At 44.5% G+C, this 19,728-nt stretch overlaps 1 protein-coding gene across 6 annotated transcripts in view; it reads right to left on the bottom strand.

Moving 5' to 3' along the window:
- ST3GAL3 (ST3 beta-galactoside alpha-2,3-sialyltransferase 3) overlaps window positions 1–19,728 on the bottom strand; it is a 233,839-nt gene that overhangs the window by 193,024 nt on the left and 21,087 nt on the right. Inside the window, exon 1 of one of the 6 annotated variants that reach the window (XM_068141554.1) lies at window positions 2,559–2,718. The exons of the other annotated variants lie outside the window; for them this stretch is intronic. Within the exon in view, the coding sequence (XP_067997655.1) occupies window positions 2,559–2,640 (82 nt within the window). The 5' untranslated portion in view covers window positions 2,641–2,718. Of the gene's footprint in view, window positions 1–2,558; window positions 2,719–19,728 lie in introns of those variants that run through there. 6 annotated transcript variants of the gene reach the window in all.

Here is a 19,728-nt window from a genome sequence, read left to right as displayed (position 1 = left end):
TACAGAGGGCATTACGTCCATGCAAAAGCCTTGCCTCCTCCTCAACCAAACAAATACTGACGTATGCAAATCTGAAACAAAGATGTTGCATCTGTGAATCCTAAAAGGATGCCAAAACCTATTCTGTTCCCCGAGTATCTGCTTGACTATGAATGCTCCCACATTTGGAGGAAACAAAGGGAAATGAAAGAAAGGGAGGGTGGGAGGAAAGCCCCCAAGCAACAGACCAAACCAACCACTTCGAACTGTGCCTATATAGACTCTAATTTCCTATTATTTTCTTTCACGGAAGTGTTTAATTTGAAGGGGGGGGGGGGGGAAGGTTCATTAACACACAAGAAAAATAACGTGGAGACAGACTAAATACTGTCAGTAGTGCCTCATTTCCATGTGCAGAAATTGCAAGACAATGGAAAACTTATTTAAACAGCAGCAGCAGCAGCGGAAGTTCATTACTACAGTGCCCAGCCCCTTGGCAAATGCAGCTGGAGATGATCTAAAGAAAAAGTGTCCCTCCTACCACACCACACACACAAAAATACAATGAATTAATTTAAATTAGTACTTGGCAAAGAAGTAAATCAGTCAGTTCGAAAAAAAAATACATCAGTGCACTCAGGTTAAACACTGGTTCCAGTCTAGGATCAATGGAAATGAACTGCTGAGCACCTAACTAAATTGTTTCCTAAAGCAGGCAGCAAGCAAGCTTTCTTAAAAAACAAAGCAACCACAACCAAACAACCCCCCCAAAAAAACCCAGAAGTGCCAAAACAAACACACACAAAAACCCCAACCAAACAAAATAGAATAGAATAAACCAGATTGGAAGAGACCTTCAAGATCATTGTGTCCAACCTATCACAATCAGAGAGCTGGAGCACCTCTCCTATGAGGACAGACTGAAGGAGTTGGGGCTGTTCAGTCTGGAGAAGAGGAGGCTCCAAGGTGACCTAATTGTGGCCTTCCAGTATCTGAAGGGGGCCTACAGGAAGGCTGGGGAGGGACTTCTTAGGATCTCAAGTAGTGATAGGACTAGGGGGAATGGAATGAAGCTGGAGGTGGGGAGATTCAGGCTGGATGTGAGGAGGAGGTTCTTCACCATGAGAGTGGTGAAGCCCTGGAATGGGTTGTCCAGGGAGGTGGTTGGGGTGCCATCCCTGGAGGTGTTCAGGAGGAGACTTGACAGGGTGCTTGGTGCCATGGGTTAGTTGATTAGGTGGTGTTGGATGATAGGTTGGACGCGATGATCTTGAAGGTCTCTTCCAAACTGGTTTATTCCATTCTATTCTATCTTTCTTAAACTGAGGGGCCTAGAACTGGACACAGTACTCGAGGTCCGCCCTAATCAGAGCAGCATACAGAGGCAGAATGACCTCCCTGCTCCTGCTCGCCTGCTCCTGCTGGCCATACTGTTCCTGATGCAGCCCAGGATGCCATTGGCCCTCCTGGCCACACTGCAGTCCAGTTACACCTCTGAAACACCCATATTAGCTTTGCCCTTCTGAATAGCCTCTGGGAAACAAAACTAAACAAAACAAACCACCCCAAACCCAGAAAACAAAACGCAGACCAATGGACTACATCAATCAAAATATCAAGACAAGACAATAGCTCACTTAAGAACAATCTAGCAGTAGCAGCATCCCTGAAAGATCAAATGCTTTTGATGAGGATCACGTGAAACAGCCAACTCTGTTTCACCAAAAGCTGAATTTCACAAACAGAGAGCTGCCAAGAACAACTCCCATTCTCAAATTAAGTCAATCTCCACAAAGAAAACCCACAGCAATCTCAGAAAGAAACCTTCCCTAGTGCTCCACAACAGATCCTACTCCTTATTAGCATTTCCAGCCACCTGCTGAAGCGTGTTCCCAGCCAGGATTTCACAGGCGCACTGGGATTCACAAACTGTGTAGAGGTTTGCCATTCCTGGTTCGCTCCGCTAGCAGAACTCCTTGTAAGAGGCAACAATCATTTTATTAACCTTGTTCTAAAACAGCTGCCTCATCTAACACAAATTCATTTGACTGGCAAAGAAACCCAACAGCTTGATGTTGGCAGGTCTGGGATCGATTCAGAAGTAGGAAATGGCCTCTTAGCTTGTGACAAGCCATCAAGATAGGCAACTTTTTGGCCGTACGTTTGACTGTGAAACTGCCTGCACAACTGAACAGACGATAGGGAAAGAGAGGGGAGGATTAAGTGAAGAGAGACAGTGACAAGTAAGGCATTCTATGAATAAAGAATATTGCAGAAGTCCAAGACAACCAGTTCACAAAACACACCAGACTGTTGGTCCTTAGAGAAAGCAAACCGTACATGTGGAAGTGGCTTAAGCCGTTGGCTTTTCAAGCCGGGGTCTGGTTGTGGGGGAAGGGGTTCTTCTGGCTTTAGGAGGTTTTTAAGCTTTAATAAAAATAGTGTCTTTCTCAAGACTGGATAACCTTGACATTCTTTCTAAACCATACTAAAACAAACATGCCCACTAATTCCCCCAAACCAAATCAAGTAATGGCAACCCTAGCCATAATAGAGGCTATTCAACGCGGCACACAAACCTGAGCAGCTGAAGGCCAAGGACTCCATATGGAGAAATGTGAGCCAAGACCTGGATTTGGGGCCAACTTCAAAACTGCACATATGGAAGAGAACTGCAACCACCTTAAGATCTTCACTGCATCCGTGCAGGCAGCTCTCACCAGCTCCAGACCCACAGCCACTTGAGAGAAGGAAATGAGATCTATCAGTTGCAGTGGCCACTCTCCCACAGCTGGTTTTAATTAAGCTCATTTGCTGGCAGCGACTAACAGCCAGCAGCACCTTCCTCAGCCACTTGGCAAGGATTTTTGCCAGCCTTTCACCATCTGTGCTGACCAGTCCTACTGAAATACTGCCTTGGGTATTACTCTGCAGTTCTGTCTGAGGTACAGCATTTAAGAGCGGTGTATCCACTCCCCTTAAGTATAAGCTGTTATAGGCAGCTGTGTACAGCCATTGCTTACAGGTAACCAGATGCAGAACTTGTAGAAAGATACCAAATTCCACTGAGAAAACTGCTCCTGGAAAGGCAGCTGGATCATGTGTCAGAATCCCACTACACCTTGGCCATACCCATGCTACATGAAATTTATTAATGACCATGTGGATACTGAACCAGTTTTGGAGCTGTAAGAAACAATACAGTCTAACTCCCAGGCTAGTCAGTGGATACATGCAGGATAGCATAGCTTTAACAGAAGAAAATGTTTTTACACCATGATCTCAGAACAATCAAGGGCAGGGCTAGACTGTGCAAATGTAAGCCCTGTTTCCAGGGACAGAAATGGATCTGGCAAGGGAGCAATTTTAATCACACCTAACAAGATGCTGTGTCCAGCAATCAGAATCAGATAATCCAATGGCATCAGCACCAGCACTGATACACAAGATGAACATAATGAACAGATGTATGAGTGAAGGCAAATAAAGAACATGCCAAAAGGAAGTACAGCCACCTGCAGGGACATGCAGCACTTACCCAGACCTGATCTGTCTGGTTCACTCAATGTATGAATTTCAGATACAAAAATCTCTAGTTCAGATTAAAACATGCAACTCAGCCAGCTCATCACAAACACAGGCCAACATGTTAATGCTACTGATACTCAAAGCCAGGGAAGTCACAGAACCCCGACTGAAGCCACAACAGAAGCAAAGGAAATGAGGTGAATTGCAGGATCATAAGTCTGGGCTTCAGGACAGCAGAATTCAGCCTATTCAGGGACCTCCTTCAGAGAAACCCATAGGATATGGGCCTGAAGAGAAGACAGGTTGAGTTTGAAGGATAATCTTCTCCAAGCTCAAGAATCATCCAGCCCAACATGCTGGAAATCAAGCAAAGACCCCAGGAGGCTTGCATGGATGAATAAGGAGCTTCAGACAGAATTCAAATATAAAAATAATGCATTCAAGATGTGGGAGCAGGAACAGGTGAGATAGGTCAAATATAAAGCCCTAGTGTGCACAGACAGGCTTAGGAAAGTCAGTCTGCCTGAACTTGAAGAGAGGGAGGAAAATTAAAGGCATCAAGAAGTGCTTCTGCAGATGATTTATCAGCAAAAGGAAGAACAGGGAGAATGTGGGCCTCCTGATGACAAAAAGTATGGAGAGGGGCTGAAGAAATGGGCAGAGAGGTCTCATGAGGTTCAGCAAAAGGAATGCAAATTCCTTCTGCTGGAGAGGAATAGCTCTATGCCATTGCAGGCCGTGTGCCAACCTCCTGGAAAACATTTTGTCAGAGAACCTGGGCATCCTGATGGAGCAGCTGAAGCAGCAATCAATATGCCCATGTAGCAGCGGCAGCCTACAGCACCCTAGACTGCATTAGGCATGGAGTGAGTGAGGGAATTCTTCCCTCTGCTCACCACTGGTGAGGCACTGCTGGAGGACTGAGTCCAGTGCTGAGGTCCCCACTACAGGAGAGACATTAGACCAAGTCCAGTGAACTAAGGTGATTAAAGGATTGGGAGCATCTGCTGCATGAGAGGCTGAAAGAGCTGGGATTGTTCAGCCTTGAGCAGAGAAGGCTCAGGAGGATCTTAATAATGTAACCTGATGGGAGGGGAATAAAAAAAGCAGAGACAGACTTTTCTCAGAGGTGCTCAGTGAATGGACAAGAGGCAATGGGGGCAAACTGAAAAGCAGGAAATTCCACATAAACATAGTAAAAAAAAACACCCCAATTTTACTATGAGAATGAAGATCTCCAGAAATGCCTTCTAGTCTCAACTGGTTTGTGGCAGAGTGGCTGGAGAGCTCCCAAACAGAGAGGGACCTGTGAGTGCTGATTGACAGCTGCCTAAACATGAGCCAGCAGTGTGCCCAGGTGGCCAAGAGGGCCAACAGCATCCTGGCCTGTATTAGGAATAGTATGGCCAGCAGGAGCAGGGAAGTAATTGTGCCCCTGTACTCTGCATTGGTTAGGCTGCACCTTGAGTACTGTGTCCAGTTCTGGGCCCCTCAGTTTAAGAAGGGCATCGAAACACTTGAACGTGTCCAGAGAAGGGCAACAAGGCTGGGGAGAGGCCTTGAGCACAAGCCCTGTGAGGAGAGGCTGAGGGAGCTGGGATTGTTTAGCCTGGAGAAGAGGAGGCTCAGGGCTGACCTCATTGCCCTCTACAACTACCTGAAGGGTGGTTGTAGCCAGGAAGGGGTTGGTCTCTTCTCCCAGGCAGCCAGCACCAGAACAAGAGGACACAGTCTCAAGCTGCACCAGGGGAGGTTTAGACTCGAGGTGAGGAGAAAGTTCTTCGAGAGAGTCATTCATCATTGGAATGTGCTGCCCAGGGAGGTGGTGGAGTCACCATCCCTGGAGGTGTTCAAGAGAGGATTGGATATGGCACTTGGTGCCATGGTCTAGTCATGAGGTCTGTGGTGACAGGTTGGACTTGATGATCTTTGAGGTCTCTTCCAACCTTAGTGATACTGTGATTCTGTGAAACACCCTTGTTCTAAATCAGCATACTCAGGATTTTTGTGCAAGTACTTTCCCTCCCATTAGACTGATCAGAAGAAAGTAAATGCTGAGGAGTCAGCTACAAAAAAAGCCAAACCTTCCAGGCTGTAATGCTACGCCAGGCAAGAAGTCTTAACAACACATTCCAAAATGAGACATGAATTTATTCTGAGTTGATTCTGATGATTAATCTAATAACTATAAGGTTAGTAAGGAAATTCTTCATAAATGAAACCTAAGATAATGAAGTGTGTTGTTAGGGCTACTATTTGAGTCCAGGACTGAAAATCCTGTTGAGGTCACGACTATTATCCATAATAAAATGTTCTTTACTACTGGCTCTCACAAAAGAAGCAGCTGCTTAAATACAACAGGGTGCAAGCTGGAGTGCTGGGGGCAGAAATTACCTAAGTTAGGCCTCAGGATCCAGCCAGCTTCTCTGCAGTTCTTCAAAACACTCAACGTGACTGAAGTGTCCTGGACAGACAACTTCAAACATCAAATTTCAGCCATTCCAAAGATTTCAAGCAGAGTATTCATGCCTCACATTCTGCTAGTTCAAATCTAAACAGTGGTGCCACAGAAGGCACAGCTTTACAACACAGGCCCAAACAGCCCCTTAATTCATTCCTCTGTTCCTTCCTTTGAGCCATCACAAGGACTCCCCTGGTTGAAGGGTCAAACTGGCAAAATGCCTTTGCCTTTTGGTCTTCTACCATTTTAAAGTAGTCTGGCTTTGTTTTCCATACACAGGGTTGAACAGAACTAGTGGCTCAAGGTAAGCAGTGGAAACAAAGGTTAGGGCTGAAACTCCAAGTATGACAATACACATTTATAACCAGTGCTAGCAGCACTTCCTTTAGTCAAAAGCATACTAATGCCTTTCCTTCTCCATCTCAGATCAACCCCTACCAGCTATATTTCTTCTGTTTTCTGCTGCTTGACTGCATCACTAAAAGCTACCCTACCATCTCTGAAACACACAGAAGCATGAAGACAAACAGTCACAGAATACAGAATCAACCAGGTTGAAAAAGACCTTTGAGATCATCAAGTCCAACCTATCACCCAACACCACCTAATCACCTAAATCATGGCACTAAGTGCCTCATCCAATCTTATTTTAAACACTTCCAGCTACTGGGCAGCCTATGAAAAAATTCCCTTTCAAGCTTGTCTACATAAGGTCTTCTCCCAATGAAATCATTCTGTAGTACCAGAAAAGTTATCCATGTGGACAAATCATAATGAAAGGTAGACTCAGCAGCTAACAAACTTAGGGCTTCAGTGAGTTTGCTATTGTATCTACTGTACCTTGTAGATACAAGGAATCTTTTCTGACATTATGGCTTAAATTAATTTGCCAAGGGGGAAACTTCACTCACAAAGTAGCACTTGTGGCCAGCATATCAAATAAATCCACACCAGAATCTCCAACAGCATAAGCACATAACAGTACAGTCTCTTCTCCCAGGCAACCAGCACCAGAACAAGAGGACACAGTCTCACACTGCACCAGGGGAAGTTCAGGCTCAAGGTCAGGAGAAAGTCCTTCACTGAGAGAGTCATTAGCCATTGGAATGTGCTGCCCAGGGAGGTGGAGTCACCATCCCCGGAGGTGTTCAAGAGGGGATTGGACGTGGCACTTGGTGCCATGATTTAGTCATGACGTCTGTGGTCATCGGTTGGACTTGATGATCTTTGAGGTCTATTCCAACCTTGATGATTCTGTGATATGGCAGAAATCAAGCTGAAGATGTCTCACTCCCATCAAGATTACCAGCTCCAGCCCCAAATTAACACCAGTCTCAAGGTGCACTTACACAGTGCTTGGGCAGCACGGAAAATTGAGGAAGTTTCACATTGTGTGGCCCTGCACATCACTGCAACTCCCCTCCACACACAGCTCTGTCAAGACAGTGCTCACAGGGTGGGGGTGGGGTGTAAACCACATCACCAGAAAATGCTACTACACAGTTACTCAGAGCAGCTTTTCCACCAAAAATCAAGAAATTGTGAAACTCTACCCTCAAAAACCTGGATTTGGAAAGCTCAGGTGCTTTCCACAGAAATGAAATGATCCCTGGCCAAAGCAGTAACATTCCGTATAAGCAGGTCTTAAATAACTGCACACCTGTTGACATTCAAATAAAACACAACTCCTCGGTGAACAGCAGCCAGAGACCATGCAAGAATGTGGTAAATAAAACAGAGGAGGAGGAGAGAGTGTTGCAAGACTGCCCAACAAAAGAGGAGGAATAATTGCAGCTTTGCTCCCAAACTGTTTGTATTCTTTTTTTGTACTTCAGCTCCAGAAGAAAAACCTCAGGAAACCTGTCCAGCATAATCAGCACCTAAATGTAGAACGAAGGAGGAACAGCCATTTCCACAACTCTGAAGAAAATAAACAAGCTGTATCTGAAGACATATCTTTGAAGTACTATTTTGTTGTGAGAGCAAAAAAGAGACAACATTCCTATTTAATTAGTGGATTGTCCACAGGACTACTTAGCTAATCCATAAACGGATGAAATAAAGACGAGGTGGCAACCCAAAGGTGCCTATGCAATAGCATTTCAGCAGTTCTCATAACCAACCTATTAGGAGCAAAAAGAACCAATAAATCCAAGCTCCATGAGAAAAGAAAAAAATAACCCAAGCACATGTTTTTATCTTACACCAACAGTACCCTCTAGTGATGCAAAGCAGCATAACGTAAGATGAAGCCCAGCTCCGACCATCAGCAACAACCAATGCATCAAGAACACTTACCTAGCTTTATTCATTGACTTACTAGTTTCAAGTTTGTTTTGGCTTGGTTATGGTGTTAACCTACTTCTTTTCCCCAGGCCTTTTTCTGTGATTGCAGAATGGCAGATTTAATAAATAAATCACAGTGTCACAGAATCACCAAGGTTGGAAGAGACCTCAAAGAATAGACCAGACCAGGTTGGAAGAGACCTTCAAGATCGAGTCCAACCCATCAACCAATCCAACCCACCTAAACAACTAAACCATGGCACCAAGCACCCCATCAAGTCTCCTCCTGAACACCTCCAATGATGCTGACTCCACCACCTCCCTGGGCAGCACATTCCAATGGGCAATCACCCTCTCTGTACAGAACTTCTAACATCCAGCCTAACCCTCCCCTGGTGCAGCCTGAGACTGTGTCCTCTTGTTCTGGTACTGGCTGCCTGAGAGAAGAGACCAACCTCTGCCTGTCTACAACCTCCGTTCAGGTAGCTGTAGAGAGCAATAAGGTCACCCCTGAGTCTCCTCTTCTCCAGGCTAAGCAACCCCAGCTCCCTCAGTCTCTCCTCATAGGGCTTGTGTTCCAAACCCCTTTTTCAAGATCTTCAAGTCCAACCTGTCACCACAGACCTCATGACTAAATCATGACACCAAGTGCCACGTCCAATCCCCTCCTGAACACCTCCAGGGATGGTGACTCCATCACCTCCCTGGGCAGCACATTCCAATGGCAAATCACTCGTTGCCCTTCTCTGGATATGTTCAAGTGTCTATGTCCTTCTTAAACTGTGGGGCCCAGAACTGCACACAGGACTCAAGGTGTGGCCTAACCAGTGCTGAGTACAGGGGCAGAATGGCCTCCTTGATCCTGCTGGCCACACTGTTCCTGATACAGGAAGGATGCCATTGGCCTTCTTGGCCACCTGGGCACACTGCTGTCTCATGTCTCAACCAGTACCCCCAGGTCCCTTTCTACCTGGCTGCTCTCCATCATCACGTAGCAAGCAAGGGGAGGGAGGCTAAACACAAACTATAATAGCACTGCAGGGCAAAAAATGCTCCTGAAGCCTCTATGAGCAAGTGGCAAGGAGAAAAAGATACACAAGGGCAAGGAATGCTCTAACTAGATCATGTGGTTAATCCTGCTGTCCCAAAATTGAACTGTGAATGAATACACTGAAGAACAATCCAGAAATACACACCACCTGTCTTCAGAAAAAGAAATGAAAACAAGAACAAGCAAAAACCACCAAACAAACAAAACAAACCCAAAAACACACACCCAAAACAAACCTAAAACCAGAAAATAAAAATCCTTCAGTACAGAGAAGAGAAAAACCAAAGTTGTACAAATTTGCATTAGCAAAGAGCCCTGTATTGCTTGATCTAGAAAGCGTATCAGGGCAGGGATACATGACAAAGGAGGTCTACAGAGCTTGAAACTGAAAGAAACCCAACAGAATGTGTTGGGTCCATAATGAAATTGCCAACCAGACACTGTCACCCAGTTCAGTGTGTTTTTCTGAAGAGCTGGGAGAGAGAAGCCTTTAGCCAAGGGACACAACTTTAAAGCTTTAAAGATGTTTGCATGCCTTTCCATCAGAGCAGACTCAGATACACGCTTTTACAGATACCATAGCAACAGAAAGCAGACATCTCAGTGTGCAGCAAGTATACAAATATTTGAATCTTGGCAAGGGAACACAGCACTTCCAAGTGGGCATAACGGTGTTAAGAGTTATAGTCAATGGCAAGCTGATCTGAATCAGCACCAGGACACTGAAACCTCAACATTTCTGCTCTGAAAAGCATGAACCAAAGCGTGACTGCACGCCACATTTTTCTACCCCATCCACACAGAGCCCCAAAGGAAACATTTCTGGAGGATCACACTCCAAGAAACATGTGCACAAGGCATAGAATCTCGAGAAACAAGAATGATCAGTTTCCAAAGAAACTTTCTCCACTAAAGATGAAAGAAAACAAAATAAGACTGAAAAAAGCCTCCCAACGAACCTAAAGTACACAAACACATGAGAGCCAGAAAAACTCACTGTTGACTTGATTGTGGCCAAAGGGATTTAGAGCAGACCTCAAGAAAAATGTCTCCACAGGGGAACAGTAATCAAGCACTGAGACAGATTGCCCAAGTTTCCAGCATTGGATTTGATAGAGTATTTCTGACATATGTTGGCATAAAATGACATTAAAAACTCTGAGGGCCCAGAGAAAGGCCTCCTACAGCTCTTTTCAAGGCTATTTGCTACAACTTCCTATGAAGGAAAACATTTTGAGTGGCCACTATTAAAACGTATAGCTTCTAAAATAAGTAGCAATGTTTAATACCGCAGAATCAACCAGAGACCTCCAAGAGAAAAAAAAAACCAAACACAGGTGGGACAGAAGTGAAAAGAGTTCTGTTTTAAACAGAATAGAGACAGAGATTCTGCTCCAGAAAAACACTGCCTTCTTGATTTGCTACAAAAGCAAAGCAGGAGGAGATTGATTGATTGTTTGATCACTCCAAACTAGCTTTAATTTATGTCTCAGAATCAACCTGAGCCACAAGACAGAGTTTTGTTTTGGTTTTTTTCCTGAGTTTTGAAACAATGATATATAAAAAAAGTAACAGAGAAGAGACCAGCACAAAGCACAGACTAATTCTGAATGATCCCAAGTTTGCCCCTGCCTTGCTAGAATACATCTGTTTTCATAGAATCAAGCAGGTTGGAAGAGACCTCCAAGATCATCCTGTCCAACCTATCACCCAGCCCTATCCAATCAACCAGACCATGGCACTAAGTGCCTCATCCAGGCTTCTGTTGAAGATCTCCAGGGACACTGACTCCACCATCTCCCTGGGCAGCCCATTCCAATGGCAAATCACTCTCTCTGTGAAGAACTTCTTCCCAATATCCAGCCTGACCCTCCCCTGGCACAACTTGAGACTGTATCCCCTCGTTCTGGTGCTGGTTGCCTGGGAGAACAGACTGACCCCCACCTGGCTACAGCCTCCCTTTGAGTAGTTGTAGACAGCAATGAGCCTCCTCTTCTCCAGGCTAAACAACCCCAGCTCCCTCAGCCTCTCCTCACAGGGCTTGTGCTCCAAGCTCCTCACCAGTGTCATTGCCCTCCTCTGGACACATTCCAGTACCTCAACATCTCACTTGCATTGAGGGGCCCAGAACTGGACACAGTACTCAAGGTGTGGCCTGACCAGTGCTGAATACAGGGGAAGAATAACCTCCCTTGTCCTGCTGGCCACGCTACATCAGAGAGCCAAGAAAATAAACAGCACCCAAACCAAAGTATATTGATCTACACTTAAAAATAGAAGACAATCAGGTTACAGATTAAGTATTTACTTAAGTATCTCAGAAAGTAACAAAATAGTTATACACCAGGAACTGCCCTGAAGTTCCAGCTCACTCCCAGCTGGTTTTTAATGCCAGTGAAGTTATCAGGCTAAAGGACAAGAGTAGCAAGAGTGAAAAATACAAGATAATGGCACTGAGATAGAGAACATAAATATGAAAGCAAGTGAAATTTTAGCAGTTAAAAACGAACACTACTTACTTTCCAAAATCTTAAATACCTATTTTTGCGACTTAAGACCATCCCCTCCTTACCTACTGATTGACTGTTCAGGACTCCTCACACCTTCCTGATGTTAATTAAGATTTACCTAATTTTAGCATCAGGACACAATAAGGAGGAAAAATAATTATCTTCCAATACAACCCAAGTTCCAAGATGGTTACAATCACAGGAACCTAACTTCTTTCTCAGTACAATCTCACAGTATTCATCTAGAAATCTGAGACACTTTCAAGCCTTTAAGAGAAGCCAAAGGCATTTGCCTTGATGGAGAAACAGCATGGAAGAAGAGAGAAATTACACATTATTAACTTGGATTTGCTCCTATCTTCAAGATGAAACTTCTAATATAGAAATGCCTCCATGTGTTTATAATCCTGAGAGTACAGCAATATGCAATTGCAGTGGATTTATACCCCACATGATAGCAAGTAACTGTACTTCCCCAAACATTTTATGGCACCAGACAGGCATTCCAGAGCTGAGGCTTCATACTGTACAGGATGTAGGAAGGGAACTGCCCAGCAATCAAGGCAAAATTAAGCCTTCTGGAAACATTCATCCCAATATCACACAGTATCACAGTATAACTAAGATTGGAAGAGACCTCAAGGATCATCGAGTCCAACCTATAAACACAGACCCCATGACTACACCATGGCACCAAGTGCCACGTCCAATCTCCTCTCGAACGCCTCCAGGGATGGTGACTCCACCACCTCCCTGGGCAGCACATTCCAATGACGAACGACTCTCTCTGTGAAGAACTTTCTCCTCACCTCGAGCCTAAACTTCCCCTGGTGCAGCTTGAGACTGTGTCCCCTTGTTCTGGTGCTGGTTGCCTGGGAGAAGAGGACAACCCCTTCCTGGCTACAACCACCTTTCAGGTAGTTGTAGAGGGCAATGAGGTCACCCCTGAGCCTCCTCTTCTCCAGGCTAAACAATCCCAGCTCCCTCAGCCTCTCCTCATAGGGCTTGTGCTCAAGGCCTCTCCCCAGCCTTGTTGCCCCTCTCTGGACACGTTCAAGTGTTTCGATGTCCTTCTTAACCTGAGGGGCCCAGAACCATGGACAACAGAAATACCATAAATAATGGGATTTAATTAAAATGTTTTATAAAGTGCACACTGGCTCATGCAAGGAGAACTGATAAAAGTTACTTCAAGAGAAAATGGCTTGGGAGAGGAATAGACTAGCTTCTCAACTCTTACTGAAAGAAAAGACATTATGGCATTTGTCATTGTTTATTGACTTGCATGCTTTGGAAAGCTCACCTCACAAGAACAAGTAGAGCTCTTATGATCAGTGCAGTTCACTGCAGACAGACAATGGCATGCAATGGACTCAAAAGGTAGATGAACTGGCAAGGTACTGGACACATCTTACTGCACAACTAAGGGAATACTTCAAGTGTTCCTCTACCACAGAGTTCTGAAGCAATGAATGTAAGAGATTCAAACAGCTTAATGTGGATGCCCAACCAAAAAAATAAACTACCTCAAAAATAGCCTGGAAAATAACATCTGCACTGTACCAGAAGCTGCAGAACTACAAGGAGTAGAAGAAGATCAGAAAGTTAAAAGCCAGGATAAGCAATACAAATGCTCAGAAGGATCAGAGAAACCAAACGTAAGTACAGAAGGGAGACATCATGGGCACTCTTTTTGGATGCAACACGCTGTAGTCATTCATCTCATATGGAAATTGGTCACAAATCCAAATTTGTGTCAGTTCAGTGAAGATCAAGCCTGTACTCCACACTGCAAGTATCTCCACAGTTTTAGTCACAACCCAGACATTAATAGCTGGCAGCAGCAGCTGCTTCAAAAGCAGCAGTGTTCACACCCAATCCAGCTAGTTTCAGCCTCACTGCCTTCTCCAGAGGGAGCCAATTACTCTGTGCAAGGCCTCCCTTGCAATCATCATCTTCACACCAGTCCTTGATGTCTGATTACACAGCAGTCTGTAACAGCATCCTCTTCCAAACCATTCCTTGCTGTCCTGAGCTTACTAAACAGCTGAGTGTTGAGTACTCACAGCCTCCATCCCTAGTATTGCACAAGCAGCCACTGCCTTTCCTCACTGACTCTCTCATGTGTTGATCTCTGGAATTTTAAGAGTGAACTCTGATTTATCTTGGAATACCTCACACTGCCTTCAGGATTTCACTTTCTACCTACAATTACATACACAGAAAAAAACCCAAACAAACCACAAAACCAACCAAACAACACCCAAACAATTAAAAAGAGTTAGTTATATGGAAAACATGGTCAATGCCCACACTGAGTCCTTCAAGGGTAGGAAGGGACAATGGCCATAAGTTACAGTTTAGGAAGTTCACACTGGGCATCAGGAAATACTTAGAGTGCCATGGACCAGGTTGCCTAGAGTGGGTGTTTGTTGGCTGAGGTCTGTTTTTCTACTCATCCCTCTTGTTCTGGACTCTCTTAATAGTGACTGCTTTTGCACTGAGCCTCTTCAGAAGCAAAAAGCCTCTGTGGTAGCAAAGCAAGAGCATTACCTATACGGTTACTGTGTACTCAGTACATTCAGTATCATACATTCAATGTTAAATGCCCGTCGAACAACCTGGCATTTCTTCCACAAGCTCCAGTACAGGTACCAGGTACCTCCAGGGCCACAACTGCACAATAAAGAAACAGAAGGTGAAATACCAGAAAGCACATGGAATTATTTAACTGACATGGAGCAGCTTAGAGAAAAACAACCCAAAACAAACCAAAAAGCAAACACACAAACACCTGCAAATGACAATGAGCCCTCTGTTTTAATCCATCATGCCTGGTCTCTAGGGAGGGCTGCAGACAAACAAGGGATTGTGCAGATGTTCAAATACGGGGATGCTAACACAAGACTTCTGAGGGGAGACTAAAGGAACTGAGGCTTGTTTACCCTGAAGAAGACAAAGCTTTGAGGAGACAAAATGGCAGCTCTCTAGCACCTGCAGAAGGATTACCAAGAAGTCAAAGCCTGCTCCCTGAAACGCTGCGTGGTGGGACAGTAAAAGGCAGTAGGCATAAATTGAAATGAGAGGAGCTTGGCCTGAATGTAAAGAAATTAACAGAATAGAATAGACCAGGTTGGAAGAGACCTTCAAGATCATTGTGTCCAACCCATCAACCAATCCAACCCACCTAAACAACTAACCCATGGCACCAAGCACCCCATCAAGTCTCCTTCTGAACACCTCCAATGATGGTGACTCCACCACCTCCTTGGGCAGCCCATTCTAATGGGCAATCACTCTCTCTCTATAGAACTTCTTCCTGACATCCAGCCTAACCCTCCCCTGGCGCAGCCTGAGACTGTGTCTTCTTGTTCTGGTACTGGCTGCCTGGGAGGAGAGACCAACCTCTGCCTGTCTACAACCTCCCTTCAGGTGGTCGTAGAGAGCAATAAGGTCATCCCTGAGTCTCCTCCTCTCCAGGCTAAGCAACCCCAGCTCCCTCAGTCTCTCCTCATAGGGCTTGTGTTCCAAACCCCTCACCAACTTCGCTGCCCTTCTCTGGACTCGTTCCAGCAATGGTTATCATGAAGACAGTGAAGCGTTGGAAAAGGACAAAAAGGCTGTGCAGCCTCTGTTCTTGGAAGTTTTCAAAACCTGACTTGATAAAGATTTAGTCTCGCCTAATGACTTAGGCTGCTTCGACTAACATTGCATTAGAGCCCTCCTTATGTCCCTTCTGACTGGTATTATCCTATAATTTTGCAGAGTCCTGCTCTGTCCTTAAAAACACTGGGTATTTTTGAAACACAGTTTAAACCAGAAAGAACTGAACAATGAGAGGCATATTAAGACTAATAAATGTAGGTCTATTTCCTTGTAGATTTCTATATGTGGACACATACCACAAAATGAAATCTGGGGGAAGTGTCCTCCACTTTTTGCATGCTACATGTGTGTGTACACAACTGTGAGGAGCACACTGCAGTTTCACATTATCACAGTACCACTAAGGTTGGAAGAGACCTCAAAGATCATCGAGTCCAACCTGGCACCACAGACCTTATGACTAGACCATGGCACCAAGTGCCACATCCAATCCCGTCTTGAACACCTCCAGGAACAGCGACTCCACCACCTCCCTGGGAGGTGGTTTGCAGTTATATTTAGTAAAACAGCTCATTTAACTACTGAGCCTGCAATGATAATGTCTAAATGGACACAGAGGGGGGGAAAAAAAAAGAAGAGAGAGAAAACAACAAACACAGATGGGACAGAAGTGAAAAGAGTTCTGCTTTAAACAACAGAATAGAGATGGAGATTCTGCTCCAGAAAAAGACTGCCTTCTTAATTTGCTACAAAAGCAAAGCAGGAGGAGATTGATTGATTGTTTGATCACTCCAAACTAGCTTTAATTTACATCTCAGAATCAACCTGAGCCACAAGACAGAGTTTTACAATTTTTTTTTCTGAGTTTTGAAACAATGATATATAAAAAAGTAACAGAGACCAGCACAAACCACAGACTAATTCTGAATAATCCCAAATTTGCCCCTGCCTTGCTAGAATACATTCATTTGCATAGAATCCACCAGGTTGGAAGAGACCTCCAAGACCATCCAGTCCAACAGGCTGGGATCGGAGTGGCTGGAGAGCTGCCAAACAGAAAGGGACCTGGGGGGTGCTGATTGATAGCTGCATAAACATGAGCCAGCAGTGTGCCCAGGTGGACAAGAAGGCCAAGGGCATCCTGGCCTGCATCAAGAATAGCGTGGCCAACAGGAGCAGGGAAGTCATTGTGCCCCTGTACTCTGCACTGGTTAGGCCACACCTTGGGTACTGTGTCCAGTTCTGGGCCCCTCAGTTTAAGAAGGACATTGAGATACTTGAACGTGTCCAGAGAAGGGCAACAAGGCTGGGGAGAGGCCTTGAGCACAAGCCCTATGAGGAGAGGCTGAGGGAGCTGGGATTGTTTAGCCTGGAGAAGAGGAGGCTCAGGGATGACCTCATTGCTCTCTACAACTACTTTAAAGGTGGTTGTAGCCAGGAAGGGGTTGGTCTCTTCTCCCAGGCAACCAGCACCAGAACAAGGGGACACAGTCTCAAGCTGCACCAGGGGAAGTTTAGGCTTGAGGTGAGGAGAAAGTTCTTCACTGAGAGAGTCTTTCACCACTGGATTGTGCTGCTATCTTCTAAATGACTTATTTTTAAAAACAACCAACAAAACCAAACCAATCCACACTTTGCCACTCATTTAGGCAATTTTACCAAAAGTTTCTAGAAAAACTATGTTATTTCCTCATCTTCTTAACTCAGGCGTGTTTTGTCTAGGCATTAGGGGTGCTTTTTGACACATCATTAGTTTGAGAAATTGACTACCATGGCAAGATGATAATGGAAGCTTACATAAAAGTTTGAAAGGCAGTTAAAGTTTATGTCAGAAAACCTTAGCAGGCACTGTTACACGAAAAGACAACACATCTGCCTCAGGAATCAAAGGTCACACATCAGGAAGATAGGAAAGTGAGATGAAACAAACAACAGTAAATGCTAACCCCACTGACAGTTTTCCAAGGCACCACACTATTTGAACCCCTGATCTGACCACACAGAGTCACCCTCACATGAAACCTGTTACCAGGGACAGAGAGGGAGAACTTACTCACACAGATTTTGCTATGAAACATGAAAGAGATATACAAAAGATATGCTGCTTAACACAAATTTGTGCCACCAGAATTTTTTTTGCTTCTTTCTTTAAAGCAAGTGAATCAAGTGAAATTAACAGCATCACTTGCTTTTAGAATCACAGGCATGTCAGCATCACTTGGGTGAGGCCTTGAGCATTTTTTTTGGTCTTCATTTCCCATACAAATTCCTAGTGTAAAGCAATTTGAGTTATCAAATGTGTCTTTCACTTTCCTCTGCTTCAGCTCCTGCAAAAAAAGGATCCCTGGATTCACAGCATCCAGATACTCACCAGAGCACAAACCCACAAGAGAAGATTATATAGTTAGAACTTTTCTTTCTTCTTCTCAACTAGCAAAAGTCATTTAAATAAAGTGAGATGTTCTGGGAATATCTGGTGTAAAATAGCCTGGCTTCCTAAGAGTTGTAGATTTGTCTAGATTGTCTTCCATCCACTAGAATAGAATAGAGTGGAATAAGCCTAGAATAGAATAGAATAGAGTGGAATAAGCCTAGAATAAAATAGAATAGAGTGGAATAAGCCCAGAATAGAATAGAATAGAGTGGAATAAGCCCAGAATAAAATAGAATAGAGTGGAATAAGCCCAGAATAAAATAGAATAGAGTGGAATAAGCCCAGAATAAAATAGAATAGAGTGGAATAAGCCCAGAATAAAATAAAATAGAGTGGAATAAGCCTAGAATAAAATAAAATAGAGTGGAATAAGCCTAGAATAAAATAGAGTGGAATAAGCCTAGAATAAAATAGAGTGGAATAAGCCTAGAATAAACCAGGTTGGAAGAGATCATTAAGTCCAACCTCTCATCCAACACCACCTAATCAACTAAACCATGGCAATAACAACATAAATAATAATAATAAGACAAGGATGGTACTCAAAACCTTACAGCCCTGTGTAATGTCCTCCACTCTCCTCAGATTCTTTGCACATGTGCATAATTTTAACTGAATTTCGACTAACTAACTAAATCAATCAATCCAGCTATTAGGATAAGGCACTCAAAGATCTTCTGAATAAGGGTGTCAGGATGCAAAACCCAAAACCTGTCACAAAATGGGACTTGACCAGATTATGAGAAAATAGCTGCTGGCAAAAGTAGTGGCCTGGATGTGAACAGCAAGGTTCCTCCAAACTAAGCTAACCCTGTAGAAGGTGTTTTTAATGAAGTATTGACGTAAAATCCGCGCAGGGAGTGGCAGGTGCCGCTTTATAACCACTTGAAGACCACTGGCTTTTTCAGTTCCTTTTGAGGTTTTGTTCGTGGCGGGTTTTTAAAGAATATATTTACTCAGTTTGCAGTAAGTTTGGACGTGGCAAGGGGGTGCTGTTGAGGGGTGTCGCAGCAGGCAGCTGCTGCCCTCAGCCGGTACCGCGAACAACCGCACGCCGCAGCAAGGCACAGCCTGCCGAGCCTGACCCCTCACTGCTGTGGCTCCAAGAATGCTTTAGCAAAAAATGCTGGTTCAAACGCGTCAGCCTGCCTAGCATGGATTAAAAATAACATCTCCTAAAGAGCTGGAGGGAGAGGGAAGAGAAGGCCTCTGTACTTTCACACCATATCAGTTTCCTGGTCTAATTCACTATACAAACAAGTTTTCCAGCACATCTGAACGCGAGCCAGAGGAGCAGAAGCTGCTTAGCCATGGGCTCAGCACAGCAAGTCCAGAATTCATTTCACACAACCTACTCTGTTATGTTTTTCAGTCTTTACAAAGACTAAAATATTAAGAAAATATTTTTCTTTAAAAAAAAATCAGAAAACCCAGCAAAAAGCTTAATTCCTCAGAAAAAATAATGACAGTATCCCATGCAACTTCCACTCCTTCAAGCATGAGACACAAAGTGTGTTTTCAAAAATAAATAAATAGAGGCAAGCACAAAAAAATAATAATCAGGCAGGAAGAGTCATAGAATCAGTCAGGGTTGGAAGGGACCACAAGGATCATCTAGTTCCAACCCCCCTGCCATGGGCAGGGACACCTCACACTACATCAGGCTGGACAGAGCCTCATCCAGCCTGGGCTTAAACACCTCCAGGGACGGGGCCCCAACCACCTCCCTGGACGACCCATTCCAGGGCTTCACCACTCTCATGGTGAAGAACTTCCTCCTCACATCCAGCCTGAATCTCCCCACCTCCAGCTTCATTCCATTCCCCCTAGTCCTATCACTACCTGATACCCTAAGAAGTCCCTCCCCAGCCTT

The sequence above is a fragment of the Melanerpes formicivorus genome, unplaced genomic scaffold (genome assembly GCF_026170545.1).
Source record: "Melanerpes formicivorus ecotype bairdi unplaced genomic scaffold, bMelFor1.0.p_v2 SCAF_7, whole genome shotgun sequence".
NCBI classification, from domain to species: Eukaryota; Metazoa; Chordata; class Aves; order Piciformes; family Picidae; genus Melanerpes; species Melanerpes formicivorus.
The sequence above is the reverse complement of the archived record's forward strand: the minus strand, read 5'-3'. Positions and strand labels throughout refer to the sequence as shown.